The 18,820-nt window shown below is 52.8% G+C and overlaps 1 protein-coding gene across 1 annotated transcript in view; it reads right to left on the minus strand.

The window, feature by feature from the left end:
* LOC140425056 (ATP-binding cassette sub-family A member 13-like) overlaps positions 1–18,820 on the minus strand; it is a 505,398-nt gene that overhangs the window by 168,234 nt on the left and 318,344 nt on the right. Inside the window, exons 32-34 of the mRNA XM_072508872.1 lie at positions 8,291–8,620; positions 5,881–5,950; positions 2,813–2,947 (exon numbers count right to left, since the gene is read on the minus strand). Of these exons, the coding sequence (XP_072364973.1) occupies positions 2,813–2,947; positions 5,881–5,950; positions 8,291–8,620 (535 nt within the window). The remainder of the gene's footprint in view (positions 1–2,812; positions 2,948–5,880; positions 5,951–8,290; positions 8,621–18,820) is intronic.

Raw genomic sequence — 18,820 nt, forward strand, 5'->3', positions numbered from 1 at the left:
GCTGGCCCCCTGTAGGGGTCAGAATTGCTGCTCTTGAGGTCATGTTGACGCCGTCGGGAAACACAACGGCGTTTATGACAGCATCAACAGTTAGCCTCAGGATCAAAGAATCCCACCCATAATGTGAATGAGAATATAGCTGCATAGGGAATCAAAGCAAAAAGCTGTTCCTGAACTCGTGAAATTATGGGTCGTTATGTGCTCATAGGTATATGCTGGGATCTCTTTGAGTTTCAAATCATAGAAACAATTTATGAAATTTAGGGTAATGTCAAATTATGAGAAACCAAAAAGGTAGCAAATGAAGTTCAAAGCAGACACACCCGAAACAGTCTATTTTGAAGAAAATACTAAGTACTTTTTGGAAAAAGATATGAATGTTATAAAGAGTATATTTTAAACAAAATAAACAACAAGAAAATGCTAACATTTGTAGAAGACACCAGTTGGGCCATGGTTTGAGTACTCAATACAGTTCTGGGCATGACAATATCGGAAGTATATCAGTTGCATGGAAAGGCTGAGAATCTAATTAATTAGAATATTACCAGGATCCAGAGGCCATGTGTAGTTTTGAAGTGTGCTTGAAATGTGTTTTTTTATTGGCACAGAGAAGGATGGATGGAGTGGATCTAACAGAAGATTCCTAATTACATAAACTTTTGAGAAAGTTGTCTAAGTTATACGAAGGAAGGATTGATTCAGGATTACTTTTATAAATATGATGGAGGAAGTTAAAAAATATTATTGTACAATCATTCAATTATAGAATATTTTACAAGTGGTTACTGAGGCAGAATATGGAAGTGGTTTATTGTGAATTTAAATTTCGCTACTTGGGGGCACATATCAAGAATGTGGCAATGAAGTCAGCAGTCCTGGAGGTACAACAAAGAACAAAGAAAATTACAGCACAGGAACAGGCCCTTTGGCCCTCCCAGCCTACGCCGATCCAGATCCTTTATCTAAACCTGTCTTCTATTTTCCAAGGATCTACTTCCCTCAGTTCCCCGCCTGTTCATATATCTGTCTAGGTGCATCTTAAATGATGCTATCATGCCCGCCTCTACCACCTCCGCTGGCAAAGTGTTCCAGGCACCCACAACCATCTGTGTAAAAAACGTTCCACGCACATCTCCCTTAAACTTTCCCCCTCTCACCTTGAAATCGTGACCCCTTGTAATTAACACCCCCACTCTTGGAAAAAGCTTGTTGCGATCCACCCTGTCCATACCTCTCATAATTTTGTAGACCTCAATCAGGACCCCCTCAACCTACGTCTTTCCAACGAAAACAATCCTAATCTACTCAACCTTTCTTCATAGCTAGCACCCTCCATACCAGGCAACATCCTGGTGAACCTCCTCTGCACCCTCTCTAAAGCATCCACATCCTTCTGGTAATGTGGTGACCAGAATTGCATGCAGTATTCCAAATGTGGCCTAACCAAAGTCCTATACAATTGTAACATGCGTGCCGACTCTTATACTCAATACCCCGTAAGATGAAGGCAAGCATGCTGTATGCCTTTTTGACCACTATCGACCTGCATTGCCACCTTCAGAGTACAATGGACCTGAACTCCCAGATCTCCGTACATCAATTTTCCAAGGACTGTTCCATTGACCGTATAGTCCGCTCTTGAATTAGATCTTCCAAAATGCATCACCTCGCATTTGCCTGGATTGAACTCCACCTGCCATTTCGCTGCCCAACTCTCCAATCTATCTATATTTTGCTGTATTATCTGACAGTCCTCCTCGCTATCTGCAACTCCACCAATCTTAGTATCATCCGCAAACTTGCTAATCAGACCACCTATACCTTCGTCCAGATCATTTATGTATATCACAAACAACAGTGGTCCGAGCACGGATCCCTGTGGAACACTACTAGTCACCTTTCTTCATTTTGAGACACTCCCTTCCACCACTACTCTCTGCCCCCTGTTGCCCAGCCAGTTCTTTATCCATCTAGCTAGTACACCCTGAACCCCATACGACTTCACTTTTCCATCAACCTGCCATGGGAAACTTTATCAAACGCCTTACTGAAGTCCATGTATATGACATCTACAGCCCTTCCCTCATCAATTAACTTTGTCACTTCCTCAAAGAATTCTATTAGGTTTGTAACACATGACCTTCCCTGCACAAAACCATGCTGCCTATCACTGATAAGTCTATTTTCTTCCAAATGTAGGATTTTCTATCCATCAATTTTAATGAACAGAATGTTTTGCAAAATTCACTGTTCCCTGCACTCAATTCTTAATCTGTGCTCTACACTTATTGTATGACTTCATTAAACTTCCTTTAAAATACCATTCTAATGATATCCTTATAACTATTTGAAAAAACACTAGGGAGAAAAGACAGAGAAATAGGAATGTTATTAACCAAATACAAGTTGGAGAACTGACAGTGGCACATGGCAGACCCTATGGTCTGCATCTGATCCCATAATTTCTATAATATTCCAATACATTTTGCAATGTGTCAGAAAATGGATTTGACACATATTCGTACCTACTACAATACACTTCAATAAAAGTCACCACATAGTTTTACAGATATTCCTTAGTGCAGGTAGTTTGTTAAAAGGAAATGATTTAGAGGAATTAAAATTAAGTAGCGTTCAGGTCATCGTAACAGATAACATTGGAGCTCTTGTCTTCTTCTACAGTTGTATTGCCTATATTTAAAATCAACTTGGTCCCCTAATTGTACAGTGGAGACCATCACAAATTTAAAATGATAGATAATTATACAGAAGAACAATTATTTGTGGACAAAATAATTGATTCTCATACCAGGGAAGACATTGTGTAGGTACCAGCCTAGTACGAGGTATATCACTGAGTCAATGATCATCATCCAGCAAATCCAAGCAAAAGATATATTGGCCCCATTCTCTTGGGCTTCATACATGTTATTCCATTGAATTCCTAAAAAGACAAAACAATCCAAGTGAAGTAAAGCAAGATGCAAATACCGCAGTTCTTAGACTAGGTATAATTATAGAGAAGCATGAGAATTCTGTCAATAATATACAAAAGTTCAAAATATAAACGGATGACCAACCACCCTTTGCTCTGACTCAGCAAGAGTCTTACAATCAGCAAAAAATAAAATTATATTTTACACAATATAATTTGCATACATTTCCTGACTATCAAATAACTGGACGCAGCATTACTACATTTAGAAATCAAACCGTTACAGTTGATTGGGATGAAAGTTATTGTGTGTTTGTTTATTTTCAATTATTACTTAAACTGTAAATGGTAATATGATCATGAGAGAAACTTTCTGGACACAAGATCCAACTACATTTCTCTTCAGACATGCAATAATAAATACTGCAAGAATTATGAAATGTTATGAACTTGTAGTACAGCTGAGCCGTTGAATTATAACCAAAGCATTCATGACTCCCAAGTCATGACATTTTCCTATGTTACATGTGTGAAGAGGAGGTATGGAACTATTGGAAATTAACATAGTCTGAACAAATTAACATTACCTTTTAATAAACATTTTTTTTTCATTTTGTGATCACATTGTAGACATAAGAGGAAAGCTAAGAGACCAGTTGAAAATTAGTATATTCTTTGACACTGCTCCATTAACTGATTATGTTGTTACAACTACTCACTAGTTAGTGCTAAAAACAAAGTAGCATTGATCACATTGGATAAGACACCACCATCGACTGCTATCATGTTATTTACATAAATTTACATTAGCATTTTTAAATGTTTTAAGTGTGCGAGAATATTTTAACTATTCTCAAGTGTACAATTACCAAAAATATAGGGAGGGATTTAGCAGGCCCATTAGCCATGAGCGCAAATCCCATCATGCCCCCAAAAATATCAGAGAGACCAAGAACAGGGGGCTGGATTCTCCGCAGCCCCTCGCCAAAATTGCGTTCGGTGCTGGGGCGGAGAATTCACTTTCACGATGAAATCGGGCCCAGCGCCGGTACGACGGTTCTCTGGGACTCGCAAATCGGCGCGATCACAGAGTACGCCGCGCTGCTAGGGGCCCACTGACATAGGCCTGTCCAGCGATACTCCGCTCCTGACCGGCCGAGTACCCGACGGTGTGAAACTAACCACCTATTGCTGGTCGGGATGCTGGCGTGGCGGCTGCGGACTCAGTCCACGGCCGCCCTGGTCAGAGGGTGGGTGGATCCGGCACCGGGGTGGGGGTGGCTTTTTGGGTGGCCGGGGATTAGATCCGTGCTGTTAGATGCTCGGGCACGCGGCCGATCGGGGGGTTTTCATTTTTGTGTCTGGCTCCGCGGTCCAAGTCCACCATCGAGCTCGGTGCGGCCGTTGGAGGCCGCCGCCGTACGCACGCGTTGACTCTGAACCGGAAGTGCGGGGGCTGGGAAATTTACTCCGGATCCCTGTTAACCCTCTGCAGGGCATTGAATTAGTTCATCTTTTTTACAGGAATCTCTGGAGTAAAACTCGCACGATTTTACACCGGCATGGGGACATAGTCCCATTTTGGAAAAATCCAGCCCAGGATTTGCAACGGCGGGATTTCCAATCATGATGATCCCGGGTCCTCCCCAGTGACGTGATCAAGTTCACATCCAGGAAGGGCGCGAACATGGTTTGCTTCCATTTGAATGCATTATAATATACTTAATGAGGTTAAAGTCAAATCTTCAGGCCTCATTGGTCCTTCCCACCCACCAGGCGTGATGTCACGTGGGGGTAAATTATTACTGGCTTATAAAAACAGGAACCAGGTGCCATGACCACTGAGAGGGAGGAAAGAGGTGAGCACCCCACTCCACCTAGCAACAGGAAGTCCAATAGGACAGAGCCCGTTGCCAGCTCCGGGGGGAGCGGGGGTGCTGCTGGTATGTGTTGCCCTGAAGCCTGCTGACTGTGTAACTTAAACATTTTTAGGGCATTGTGTCAGCCTGCAGCATGTGTAGTTCAGAAGGTTTAGAGAGCACTGTGTAAGTCTGCTGCCTGTGTTTTTAGTAAAGTTTAATGAGCACTGAGTTAATCAGCTGTTAGTGGCATGAGGGTATGGAGCTGGCAGTGCCAAAGTGCCATGCTGGCATCCGGGGTGCCAGGGTTCCATGCTGCCCAGAAACCGACTACCCGGGGGCCTCCGATCACTTGGATGACACCCGCAGCACCACCCCCCCCCCCCCCCCCCCCCCCCGTCACCAAGTGCCTTTACGTCTGCTCCACATTTGTGGAAACCAGTGCTTTAAATGGCGCCATGGTGGGGTCTCCCAGGCGTGGGCTTTTGATCCCGTACCTTGGGATACTAACTTGAATATGCAAATCTGTATCCCTCCCAGCGAGGGTGAGTGATGTGCAATCAATTGCACAAAGACGCAGATTGGGTACAACTGTGGCTTTATTGCAGTCAGATGCGTGGCCTCCTGCTGCAGCTGGCGAAATGGCAGGGCAATGGAGGTCATGCATATTTATACAGATCTTAGTGGGCGGAGCCAGCCAGCAGGGGCTACCGGCGAACCTGTAGTGCAGGTCCTACCTTGCATCCCATAATAGTGGTTCACCACAGTGAGATTCAGATCGCGACGTCTCCTGAGATCTCGTTAGGTCTCGTGAAGCGTCCAGCATCCCTAGTGTCATAAATCGCGCGAGAGGCCTCTCGGGAGATTTACCGGCCTCATTACAACCCATTCAAGATGTGAAGAGGCTGTACGATCGCGCCCAAGACCTTCATTTGTATTTAATATTCAGAAGGAAATTCAGTTACTTTCTTGCACCAACCATTTTCAAATAGCAATATCCCCAAAGCTATAAAACCCTGCTTCATTATTTTATATTTTCAATAGCTTTTATCAGCAGAATTTCAGGTTTTAAGAGTTTCTTACCGGTTCCATCTCCTTCAAAAAGAGTGATAACGTATGCTCCCTGGCTGAATGCAGTCGGGCACAGGAGGCACTAGACAGGGTTTAGATTTTAACAGTGATGAGTAAATGTTCAAATTATAAAAGACATTTAAACATTGGAGGTAGAATATCTGTATGTTTCTCAAGGTGCTATAACCCAGGCTGCTGACATGCTGACTGGGTAATATAAACGTGGGCAGAATACTTATACAGAATTAAGTAGGAATTACAACGTAGAAGCAGATCATTTGACCTAATCTGTTAATGCTGCTTCCATTTAACTGCTCTGTCCTATACCCCATTATGATGTGGAGATGCTGCACTGATTCACCTGAGGAAGGAGCAGTGCTCCAAAAGCTAGTGATTTGAAACAAACCTGTTGGACTTTAACCTGGTGTTGTAAGACTTCTTACTGTGCTACACCCCACTGTTTAACATTAACATGCTTTACTATTCAACCCCTGAGGTAGTGCAGTACACAGTCTCAAAATCCGCTATGTGAAAATATTTTGATTGTTCCCGGTCTGCCCTCCGAAAACTAATCATTCCACTTCCTATTTCATTCCAATGCATCAGCACTTTAACTAAGCCCTTCTCGAGTATTGCTGAGAAAAGAGACATGTCGAATCTCTTCATCTTGCACTCATCAAGACATTTTACAAGAATACCATTATAAGAGCAAAACAACATTTTATTCTGTATGTGAATAGCATGCTGATTGGTTGGCAAGTGGACTCTGATTCTCGAGGAGTTGCCATGGGGAATTCACCAGTGATGGTGACTAACAGTTAACTGCCAAGCAATATTTGAAATTTAAACCAGGCAGTTGACCCTGATTTGCCAAGGCATTGGCCTGGGGATTGAATCAGGAATCACTGACACACAATGTGTGTAAATGCTCTTTCTGTCTACAAAGAACAGGGCCCGGTTATGTATTATATATATAGTTTCCAGTACATACAAATGCACCAGACTGCGAGCGCAGCTGACAATCTTAAATGGGTTGACAGCGTAGTTTTTCAGACAGCATTAGCAAACTAAGGATTGTTTAGCACATGTTGTCCAATTGTGGAATCATATCTAATGTCCAATATTGTGTTTTGACTTCTACACAGTAGCTGGTTGATACATCTGCACCTTGTCCATTGCAAACAGCATCTGGGACATGCTGTTTGATATAATCGACCAGTCTTTTGGACATACGACCTACATACCTGGCATCTCACTGACACTAAAATTGATAAACCACCTTATTCATTTGTGTGATGGCAGAATAATTTTTTGGCTTGACGGCAGCGTCCTGTTAGTAGCAAATACCACTCATGTTGCTACTGCACAGTTGCAGAGTGAAACAGTTAGCTTCACCTGTTACTCAAATCTTTGAGCTACCTTACCAGGGTAATCTGAATTCGGCTAGTTACTTTTCAGTGCCAAAAGTGATGGCCTTAGGCCCATTGATGAGTTTGCATGATATACAGCATGCTCTATTTCAGCATCAAGCTTGCATGGCGGGAAAATGGCTCGGGCCCTATTTACAAGGTTGACAATAAGACCAATCTTGCAGCATGTGGAACCGTAAGAATCAAAACACTTCTCCTTTAGAAGGTTAAGATGCCTGAATGACTCAATCATAAGCCTCATATGTACATCTACATCACGGTTCTATGTAATGTTTAGACTTAAATGATGCTTTTAAATATCATCTGACTGGGATACCTGCCTTGGCCACCCCACTCAGTAAAACTACAAAAGAGAGGAGTCCCACAAGAGTACATTGTAAATTGGCTGGTTTAGCTCAATTGGCTGCAGAGCAAGGCCAACAGCGCGGGTTCAATTCCCGTGCCGGCTGAGTTCATTCATGAAGGTTCCGCCTTCTCAACCTTGCCCTTTGCCTGAGGTATGGTAATCGTCAGGTTAAATCACCACCAGTGAGCTCTCCTCCTCAAAGAGGGAAGCAGCCTCAGGTCATCTGGGACTATGGCAACTTTACTTACTTTACATTGTAAATTTGCTTGTGGGATTAGGGAAGCAAGGATGCTTACGATGCCCTAGATTCCCCTCCTGCCCGTCATGCAAAAAAACCTCTTACTCTTACATCCATTGCCTTTCACTCTAGACCTTTTCAAGTACGAGAAACAAACTAATTCCATCTACCCTGTCCCATCCTTCATGATTTTTATGACTTCTGTCACATCGCCCCATGGTGTGAATTATTCTATTGGGAGGAGTTCCATATTTTTCTAAGTCTTTCTTTGTATTTCAAATTTTGTTAAACATAAGTACACAGAGACATTTTCCCTCAGGATATTAATTTGTTTTAAGTCACACGAGCAACAGTTGCAGGAATGTACTAATGAAACTAAGGACTGGAGAATAAGCTCACACTACTTACAATTAGAATCTGGCTGGAGAAACTGAGTTGGTTCTGTACAGCCACAAGGACCATATAGGGAAAAAAGGTAATGATGTAGAGCAGGCAGGCACTGAGAGCTGCTGTATTAGCATGGCTGAAAAAGGTGGCAATCAAGTAGCTCATTGCAATGACAGAAAATCCAAAGTCCAAAAGGTAGAGGAAAATGATGAATCCATTGCTGCTTGGAAGAATTTGGCTGGCTTTCAAGATAATGGTGATGAAGGCACTGCTCAGAATCAAGACAACAAAGGTGTCCAGAAACCAGACTAGAAAATGAACTATTGGCTTCACTCCCAGCATCTTGGTGTACTGTAGAACAGAAAATACACAATTAGAGATCTCAAAACATTTGGTTATTTCTAAACTGGATCACACAACAATGGCAAATGAACAGATGTTTCCCAAATTTCACCCTGATATTTGCTACGAAGGAGTATTGCTGAAAAAAAAGACAATTATTTGTCTCATCAGTTTGCAAGAAAACCAATGTATTATTTTTGACAAAAAAAATCTCCTTTTTCAGCAATAAGGAATTGGAGAAATAAAGCATGGAATTTAATGGGGAGGGTGTGACTCCGCACACTGGCTGTAAAGTCAAGATGAACTTGCCTTTGATGGCCCTGGAAGCCATGACGCCATTTTGCATAGAACAGGAAATTGATTGCCTGAGGCTGTGGCTCATTCTCTCAGGCAGAATGTCCCACCTCCAAGAAATATCAGCCAATCAGAAGGCTGGCAACTCTGAGAGTGGCAGTCACTGTTAGGAATGCAGCCAGTAGCCATTAAGCCAACAATGGAGGTTGCAGGAAACAAAGTGTGGCAGGCTAACCAGGGCTATTCAGACATGCCCGGCAACGTTGGGAGCGGCAGTGACTGAGAGATCAGTGGGAGTCATCAACCAGAGACTGACATTTTTGCAAGGTGATCGAACGAGGACTTCTCCAGCCTGTTGTCAGGCCTCTAGACTTTACTTGGTTACTTCAGCATGTGGCAAGGGCATTCACTACACCTGTTAAAATACTAGCAGTGGTGAGAAGAGGCCGTTAACCCTCATCATTTGGCATAGAATCTGGCCATAGACTAGGCTGACAACAGCGGCGTCATTCTTCGACCCCCCAGAGGGTCGGAGAATGGCCGTTGGCCGCCGTGAATCCCGCCCCCGCCGGTTGCCGAAGTCTCCGAAGGGAGAAAAGTCGGCGTGGCGTTAATGGCGCCGCTGCCGCGGAGAATGTCACGGGTCTGCGCAAGGCAGCCGATTTTCGGCCTGCCGATATTCTCCCTTCCGGATGGGCCGAAGTCCCGTCGACGTGATGACCGTTCACGTCGACGTGAATCAAACCTCCTTTTCATCGGCGTGACCCGGTGCTCCAGGCTCACGCCGACCAGCGTGGAGGTGAGTGACGGCCTGGGGGGTTGGCTCTGGGCAGGCAATGGCGTGGCCGCAGTCTGATTGCGTGAGGAGAGGTTGTGTGTGTGTGTGTGCGGCGGGGTGGGGTGGTTAGAGTAGGCTGGGCTCCGGGGGAGTGCCGGGAGGGAGGCCGTGCCGGGGTGGAGGTTGGGGGGGGGGTCCGTGCCGGGGTGGAGGTTCGGGGTTGGGGGGGGTCCGTGCTGGGGTGGAGGTTGGGGGGGGGGGGTCCGTGCTGGGGTGGAGGTTGGGGGGGGGGTCCGTGCCGTGCCGGGGTGGAGGTTGGGGGGGGGGTCCGTGCTGGGGTGGAGGTTGGGGGGGGGGGGGTCCGTGCCGGGGTGGAGGTTGGGGGGGTTCCGTGCTGGGATGGAGGTTGGGGGGGGGTCCGTGCCGTGCCGGGGTGGAGGTTGGGGGGGGGTCCGTGCTGGGGTGGAGGTTGGGGGGGGGTCCGTGCTGGGGTGGAGGTTGGGGGGGGTCCGTGCCGGGGTAGAGGTTGGGGGGGGTCCGTGCCGGGGTGGAGGTTGGGGGGGGTCCGTGCTGGGGTGGAGGTTGGGGGGGGGGGTCCGTGCCGGGGTGGAGGTTGGGGGGGTTCCGTGCTGGGATGGAGGTTGGGGGGGGGTCCGTGCCGTGCCGGGGTGGAGGTTGGGGGGGGGTCCGTGCTGGGGTGGAGGTTGGGGGGGGGTCCGTGCTGGGGTGGAGGTTGGGGGGGTGTCCGTACCGGAGTGGAGGTTGGGGGGGGTCCGTGCTGGGGTGGAGGTTGGGGGGGGGGTCCGTGCTGGGGTGGAGGTTGGGGGTTGGGGGGGGGGTCCGTGCTGGGGTGGCGGTTGGGGGGGGGGGGGTCCGTGCTGGGGTGGAGGTTGTGGGGGGGGGGTCCGTGCCGTGCCGGGGTGGAGGTTGGGGGTTGGGGGGAGTCCGTGCTGGGGTGGAGGTTGGGGGGGGGTCCGTGCTGGGGTGGAGGTTGGGGGGGGTCTGTGCTGGGATGGAGGTTGGGGGGGGTCCGTGCTGGGGTGGAGGTTGGGGGGGATCCGTGCCGGGGTGGAGGTTGGGGGTTGGGGGGGGTCCGTGCTGGGGTGGAGGTTGGGGGGGGTCCGTGCCGAGGAGGGGGATGGGAGGGCAAGTGAGTTGGTCCACCTGGCCAGGTGCCAGCCTCCAACAGTTGGACCCATGCGGTCCATGCCACCTGGCTGGGGGGAGGAGGGGATATGGGCAATGATGACATGTCGTCGTTCCCTTCCCCCCCACCAGGCCGTCATGTTTTCAGATCATCCAGTGATGTTGGCCGCCGTGGTGGCAGCCGCTCATGTCTATGTTGCCCTGGATGAGGAGGAGGAGCGTGCCAGAGAGGCGGCGCAGGCTGCCACAGAGGGGCAGGTGGCAGCCGCCCAGGCTGGAGGGACACCTGACCAACAGGACGAGGAGGGGGAGGAGGACGTCGCGGCCCCACGGCAACGGAGGCACCCGAGGGCACCCTGTGTGTTCCGGCCCCGGCAGTCATACCAGGACCTCACGGACCGGGAATGCAGGAGGAGACTCCGGATGAGCCGGGAAACCGTGGCACACATCTGCCACCTGCTGGCACACCTGTCACCGCGTGGCACTGGCGGGGGACACCCTCTCCCCTTGTCCGTCAAGGTTACGGTGGCCCTGAACTTTTATGCAACGGGGTCATTCCAGGCACCGAGTGGGGACCTGTCCGGCATATCGCAGACATCGGTGCACCGGTGCATCCGGGCAGTGACAGATGCCCTATATGCCATGGCGCACCGCTACATCCGCTTCCCCGTGGACCGGGCCAGCCAAGATGCCCGGGCCGTGGGCTTCTCTGCCGTTGCCGGGTTCCCCATGGTCCAGGGCGCGATCGATGGGATGCACGTCGCCGTGCGGCCACCTGCAGATAACAGGGCCGTGTTCACTAATAGGAAGGGGACCTATTCGATGAACGTACAGGTGGTCTGCGACCACCGCATGATGATCCTGCACGTCTGCGCCCGTCACCCAGGCAGTGTACACGACTCATTCGTGTTGTCGCGGTCATCCATCCCCGGCATGTACGAGGGACGCCATCCCCGGCTGAGGGGCTGGTTGCTGTGCGACAGGGGCTACCCATTGCGATCGTGGCTGATGACGCCTATACGGAGGCCACGCAATGAGGCGGAGAACCGCTACAATGATGCCCATGTAGCGACAAGGGGAGTGATCGAGAGGTGCTTTGGTGTGCTGAAGATGCGTTTCAGGTGCCTGGACCTCTCTGGGGGCGCCCTCCAGTATCGGTCAGATAGGGTCGGCCGCATCATTGTGGTGTGCTGCGTCCTGCACAACATAGCCCAGCAGAGGCGCGATGTGCCGCAGGCAGAGGAAGGCGGAGTCGAGGAGCAGCAGGAAGAGGCCCAGTCCTCCCCAGATGAGGGGGATGGGGGCAATGGTCAGGGTAGACGGGGTAGACACAGGCGGGTGGCTGTCCACCATTACCGGCTGGCCCAGCGGGCACGGGACAGACTGATAGACGCCCGCTTCACTGACTAGATGGGCGTGGGAATCGGGTAGTATGGCCACAGACCGCACACCATGGCAACAGCCGACCACCCACACCCCCCACCCATCCACCCACCCAGCACCCTCACCCCCTTCCCCAACCCCACCCACCCCACCCGCATGCACACCACCTCCCCCCCCATTGCCGATCCACCTGCGGCACAACGGGCCGGGCTCACACAGTTGCGGGTGGACGCATGTCTATCGCAGGCCATGGAGGATGATGACAACCCGCCCTGCGATGAGCTCCTGGCTCTACATCGTTGGACTATGTCTGACCCATGGCCACAGTACCACCATCCACCCGGACCATCCCTGCATGCGGCTGTGACACTGCAGCGCACGGTCCCGTCCTCTGCCCGGGGGATGTTGATGGTGGCCCGGGGGAAGGGGGCAGACTCACCTGGGGCTGAGGTAAGACCACCCCTCACACACACACTTGCGCTCAACGTACATGACACCCCCGCACACTTTGGACAGAGCACAAAGGCAGCTTCGGTAGGTGTAACATTGACTTTAATAACCAAAGGAGTTCATACACGTGCCCTAGCCCCTAAAACTCATCTGTGAACTGCACCCGTGCCAACTTACTCAGTGTCTAATTGTTTGGCCTTACGGGCCCTTTGACTACGTCTACGTGGTTCCCCAGATGGTACAGCAGAACTGGAGGTGGACTCCTGTGATTCCTGCCCTCTGACACTGGATCCCTTTGGCGGCCGTTTCCTGGGGCGTCCTGGCCTAGATGGGCCAGGCTGCGGCCCGGGCGACTGGGATGGCGAGCTGCCAGCCTGTCCTGCCCGTTGCCCACCCGATGCACCTGGGAAGGAAGGGGGGGAGCCCGAGGTGTCGCGGTGTACCGGGACCTCCCCTACAGGGGGAGCCGGAACGGACCACACCACCTCCTCCTCCCTCGGGGTGCCCTATGGCCTCCAGGCCTCTACATGGGTGGGGGATGCGAACGGACTGGCCATCCAACGCCCCCCCCGACATCTGGCGCTGCCAGTCCTGGAGGCCCGTGCTGGTATCGACAGGGGTCTGCAGGTTTGCAGCCATGGAGCCCAGGGGATTGGCAAACCCTGTCTGTGACAGTGCGACGCCGGCTCGCACATGGCCACTGGCGCCAATGCCCTCAGCGATGGCCTGCAGAGACTGGGCCATGGCCTGCTGAGACTGGGCCATGGCCTGCAGAGACTGGGCTATGGCGTTGAGAGCCTCTGCCATCTGGCGCTGGCACTGGCTCATGGTCTCCTGTGAGAGGGCAGCCATATCCTGGGCCACAGACGCCGCCTGCACGGAAGGCTCCAGGCTTCGCAAACCGTTCCCCATGTCTGACACCGTCGCACCCATTGCCTCCACCGCGGACGCCACCCGTGCGGTGTCAGCCTGGGTGGCACGCATGACCGGCACCACTCCCAGCTCCTGGACGCGGGTGGACTCCTCCACCTGCGACCGCAGCCGCCGCAAGCCGCCCGTCACCCTCTTCGCTCGTCTCCGGGTCGGTGGTTGCATCGGATCTATGTGTGGGTGTGGTAACTGCAGGAACCCGGGATCCATCTGGGAGGCAGATGTTCGCTTGGGCTGGGCTGCCCTCCGACCGCCCGGTCCCTCTGCTGCTCCTACCTCCATCTGCTGTACCGGGACGGCTGTGTTGTGCGCACCAGTGAGTGTACCAGACGCCTCATCACTAAAGTGCCCAACCGTGGTGAGTGTTTCTGCGATGGTGGAGGGTGTTGGTGACAGCAGTGGCGTTGTGTCGTGCTCTTCGTCCCACTCTGAGTCCATGGCACTTTGGGGTGGGGGTTCGTCTCCACCCATCCACTCTGAGTCACTGTCCGGTATTTCGTCTTCCTGGGTAGTGCTGTCCCGGGTAGGGGTGTCCTGGGTAGTGGTGTCCTGGGTAGTGGTGTCCTGGGTAGTGGTGTCCTGGGTAGTGGTGTCCTGGCTCAGATGTGACGGGGGCCTGTGGCTGCCCCCCTCGTCGCTGGGTGGTCGCTCCCGCACGTGACGGGGGTGTCGTCTCCCTGTTGCTCCAGGGCTCTCCGTCTCCCGTGGTGTGCGAGGGGCATCCTGCGGGCGTTGCATGCTGGAGGGTCCGGGTTTCTCCGACTGCCGTGGTCTCCGAGGGGCATCCTGCGGGCATCGCATGCTGGAGGGTCCGGGTCTCTCCGTCTCCCGTGGTCTCCGAGGGGCATCCTGTGGGCGTCGCATGCTGGAGGGTCCGGGTCTCTCCGTCTCCCGTGGTCTCCGAGGGGAATCCTGCGGGCGTCGCATGCTGGAGGGTCCGGGTCTCTCCGTCTCCTGTGGTCTCCGAGGGGCATCCTGCGGGCGTCGCATGCTGGAGGGTATGGGTCTCTCCGTCTCCTGTGGTCTCCGAGGGGCATCCTGCGGGCGTCGCATGCTGGAGGGTCCGGGTCTCTCCGTCTCCTGTGGTCTCCGAGGGGCATCCTGCGGGCGTCGTATGCTGGAGGGTGCGGGTCTCTCCATCTCCTGTGGTCTCCGAGGGGCATCCTGCGGGCGGTCTGCATCTGCGGGGATGGGTGCCTGGACGTTTGGTCCTGCGATACACAATGAAGCATGCATGGTTAGACATCAGGCAGTGATCAGGTGATACGGGGGAGGGGGATATAGGGGAGGGGGGATATGGGGACGGGCTGTCGGTGGCTCACTCGCTAGTACGCCCCCGACCTCTGCATCAGCAACCTCCCGGTCCTCAGGTCCGCCAGCCAGTTCCAGGGCCCTTTCCTCGTGTACGGTCAGTGGCCTCTCATCAGCGGGCCCTCCTCCAGTCCTCACATGCTCCCTATTGTTGTGTGCGCGCTTCTCCTGTGGGGGGGGGGGGGGGCAGGGGTAAAAGGCAACAGTGTTAGGCAGGTATATGAATGCACGCCATCGGTTGCGCGTGCATTGCAGAGGTTAAGGTTAGGGCTGGATTCACTTGGGGATATGGGGGATATGGGGGAGGGGGGATATGGGGGAGGGGGGATATGGGGGAGGGGGGATATGGGGGAGGGGGGATATGGGGGAGGGGGGATATGGGGAGGGGGGATATGGGGGAGGGGGGATATGGGGGAGGGGGATATGGGGGAGGGGGGATATGGGGGAGGGGGGATATGGGGGAGGGGGGATATGGGGGATATGGGGGAGGGGGGATATGGGGAGGGGGATATGGGGGAGGGGGGATATGGGGGATATGGGGGAGGGGGGATATGGGGGAGGGGGGATATGGGGGAGGGGGGATATGGGGAGGGGGATATGGGGGAGGGGGGATATGGGGAGGGGGATATGGGGAATATGGGGGAGGGGGGATATGGGGGAGGGGGATATGGGGGATATGGGAGAGGGGGGATATGGAGGAGGGGGGATATGGGGGAGGGGGGATATGGGGGATATGGGGGAGGGGGGATATGGGGGAGGGGATATGGGGGAGGGGGGATATGGGGGAGGGGGGATATGGGGGAGCGGGGGATATGTGGGATATGGGGGAGGGGGATATGGGGGATATGGGGGAGGGGGGATATGGGGAGGGGGGATATGGGGAGGGGGGATATGGGGGAGGGGGGATATGTGGGATATGGGGGAGGGGGATATGGGGGATATGGGGGAGGGGGATATGGGGATATGGGGGAGGGGGATATGGGGAGGGGGATATGGGGGATATGGGGTTGGGGGGATATGGGGAGGGGGGATATGGGGGGAGGGGGGATATGGGGAGGGGGATATGGGGGAGGGGGATATGGGGGAGGGGGATATGGGGGAGGGGGGATATGGGGGAGGGGGGATATTGGGGATATGGGGAGGGGGGATATGGGGAGGGGGATATGGGGAGGGGGGATATGGGGAGGGGGGATATGGGGGAGGCGGGATATGGGGAGGAGGGATATGGGGGAGGGGGGATATGGGAGAGGGGGGGATATGGGGTGATATGGGGAGGGGGGATATGGGGGAGGGGGGATATGGGGGAGGGAGGGATATGGGGTAGGGGGGATATGGGGGAGGGGGGATATGGGGGATATGGGGGAGGGGGGATATAGGGGAGTGGGGGATATGGGGAGGCTCACCCTGCCTGCTCTGACGAGGTTGTTCACCTTCTTGTGGCACTGGGTGCCTGTCCGTGGTGTCAGGGCCACAGCTGTTACGGCCTCTGCCACTTCCCTCCACAGACGCCGGCTGTGGCGTGGGGCAACTCTGCAGCCGTGCCCGGGATACAGGGCGTCCCTCCTCTGCTCCACCGCGTCCAGGAGCGCCTCCACATCGCGTGACTCGAACCTCGGGGCTGAGCGACGGCCAGCCATCCAGTCGGGTGTTGCAGTCGGGTGTTCCGGTCGGGTGGGGGGGAGCAGCGCGGCCTTATGAGCCGTCACGCCGTGCGGCGCGTATGACGCTGCACGGCGTGAACCACTGCGCAAGCGCGGATCCCGTTACGTCGCTGCTAGCCCATTTCGGGCCGGAGACTATCGACCCATTTTTCCGACGTGACGCAAGTCGGATTTGCGCCGTTTTTTGCACCAATCGGCGGACTTTCCGCCGATAACGGAGAATTTCGCCCCAGGTGTGTGACAAATTTCCCATATTCTGTTCCAGGGAGATCACGAGTACAAGGGGCCATTTGACAAAATGAGCCGCAGTATAATCACCATAGTTGTCAATAGATTATCGATGCTGCCTGATGGAACATCTGTGCATATATGGCTAGTGTTACCTAGTTTGTTCAGTGTCGGTAACAGTTTGGTAGGGTTAAGACTCAAGACAAAACCTGAGAAGAGCTACCAGAATCGACACCTGAAAAGTCCTGACCATTAATGGGGTCAGGTACTCAGTATAACAGTTACATCCCCATATTTGAGACAGTTTCCCATAAACTAGGTGTTAAAGATCAATTCTGAGGTCAGGATGGGACACGGTCAGCTTTCAGCTGAAGGTGGCCATGGGTTCATCCTTGTTTAAGCGGTCTGTATCAGATCAGTAATGATCCAGTGGGATTCCCTCATACCTGTAACACGGTGCAGTAATGGCCAGATGACATGACAAACCTCTACTGCCTAAGCGTAAGTGCATGCTGCTTGCTGGTTTTTATCTTAATATCCAAGCCCCATATCACACCATGATTCTGACAGTACTGATCTAGGAAAGATACCAGTGACATGCCCTTGTTTAAATTAGCACCAGACTAAAAAATAATATTCTTCTAAATAAATTGGCAAGTAAATCTGGCCACGTCATGCACTCTTTAAGCTATATTAAGTTTCTGAAATATATTGTGATATGACAATATATTGTTAATGGGGAGAAATTTAATTATCTCTAAGAAGGCACGGTGGCACAGTGTTTAGTACTGCTGCCTCACAGCTCCAGAGACCAGGGTTCAATTCCGGCGTCAGGTGGAAAAGAACCCGGGGGCCTTAGGCTTGCTGCCCTTGTGCTCGGAGGGAGGTGGGGGTGGGGCAGTCGGGAGTGGGTCCAGCTTGATCGGAGCCCATAGTGTTCTAGGGTTCTCCTCAGCATGGAGGGGCAGCTGGTTTGAGCCCTGCCTGTCCCTGTGTCATCAGGATCTGCACGTCCTGGCGGCTCCCCAATGTCTGCAGCACAGTGTCGATGCTCCTCAGTGACTAGGACATGCTCTGCAGCACCCCGGCAATGCCCACCTGCAACTGGGACAAGCTTCACAGCGCCTCGGCTATACCCATCTGAAACTGGGATACACCCCACAGCGCTATGCCCACCTGAGATGGGACATGTCCTGCAGCGACTCATCAAGATTTGCCTGCTACTGGGTCATGTCCCCCAGCGAGTCGGACATTCTGCCTAGGCCCTCAGCCATGGCCGTCACTGACTGAGCCACGCCTTGGACACCTCCACTCATGCTGCTGACGTTGTGCACCAGATTCTCCACTGCAGTGGGTGGTCGAGTGGAGATGGTGGTGGATAGTCAGGGGCCAATTCACCTGTGTAGCCCGGTTCAGGTCATTGACGTTCTTGTGGCACTGGATGTCGGTCCTACTGGTCACGTTGCCCGAGCTGACAGCCGCTACCACTTCTTTCCAGGCAGCACTGGCTGCCCTGTGGCTGACCCTCCAGGACCCTCGGGGGAACAGGACATCCCTTCTGGGCTCAACCGCCTCTCGGAGCATCGCCAGGTTTGCATCTCAAAATCGTAGGACCGGTCGTCTCAGTGCCATGGCTGCGAGCTGAGTGGGGTTGGCTGTGCAAGTGCTGTCTAAGTGCTGTTCTACCTTGTTAGCGGGGGGCTAGTGAGTGCAGTCCTGACAAACCGGCTGACGAGCCGTGATTTGTGGTGTCAAGCTCGTGGGGCCTCCTCAAGTGAACTGATTATCTTTGGATTACGGTGATGGCCTTGCAAGCGCTGGGAAACTCGCAGCAGTTCCCTCTCACTATCACATTTAGAAACCTTTTCACTGAATCGCACCCCGGAGCACCCAGCGGAAACCTACACATAAACGGGGAGAATGTGCAAACTCCACACAGACATCACTGAAGGCCGCAATTGAACCCGGGTCCCTGGCACTGTGAGGCAGCAGTGCTAACCACTGTGCCGCCATGCAGTCCTTTACAAA

This window comes from Scyliorhinus torazame, chromosome 6 (assembly GCF_047496885.1).
Source record: "Scyliorhinus torazame isolate Kashiwa2021f chromosome 6, sScyTor2.1, whole genome shotgun sequence".
Lineage (NCBI taxonomy): Eukaryota > Metazoa > Chordata > Chondrichthyes > Carcharhiniformes > Scyliorhinidae > Scyliorhinus > Scyliorhinus torazame.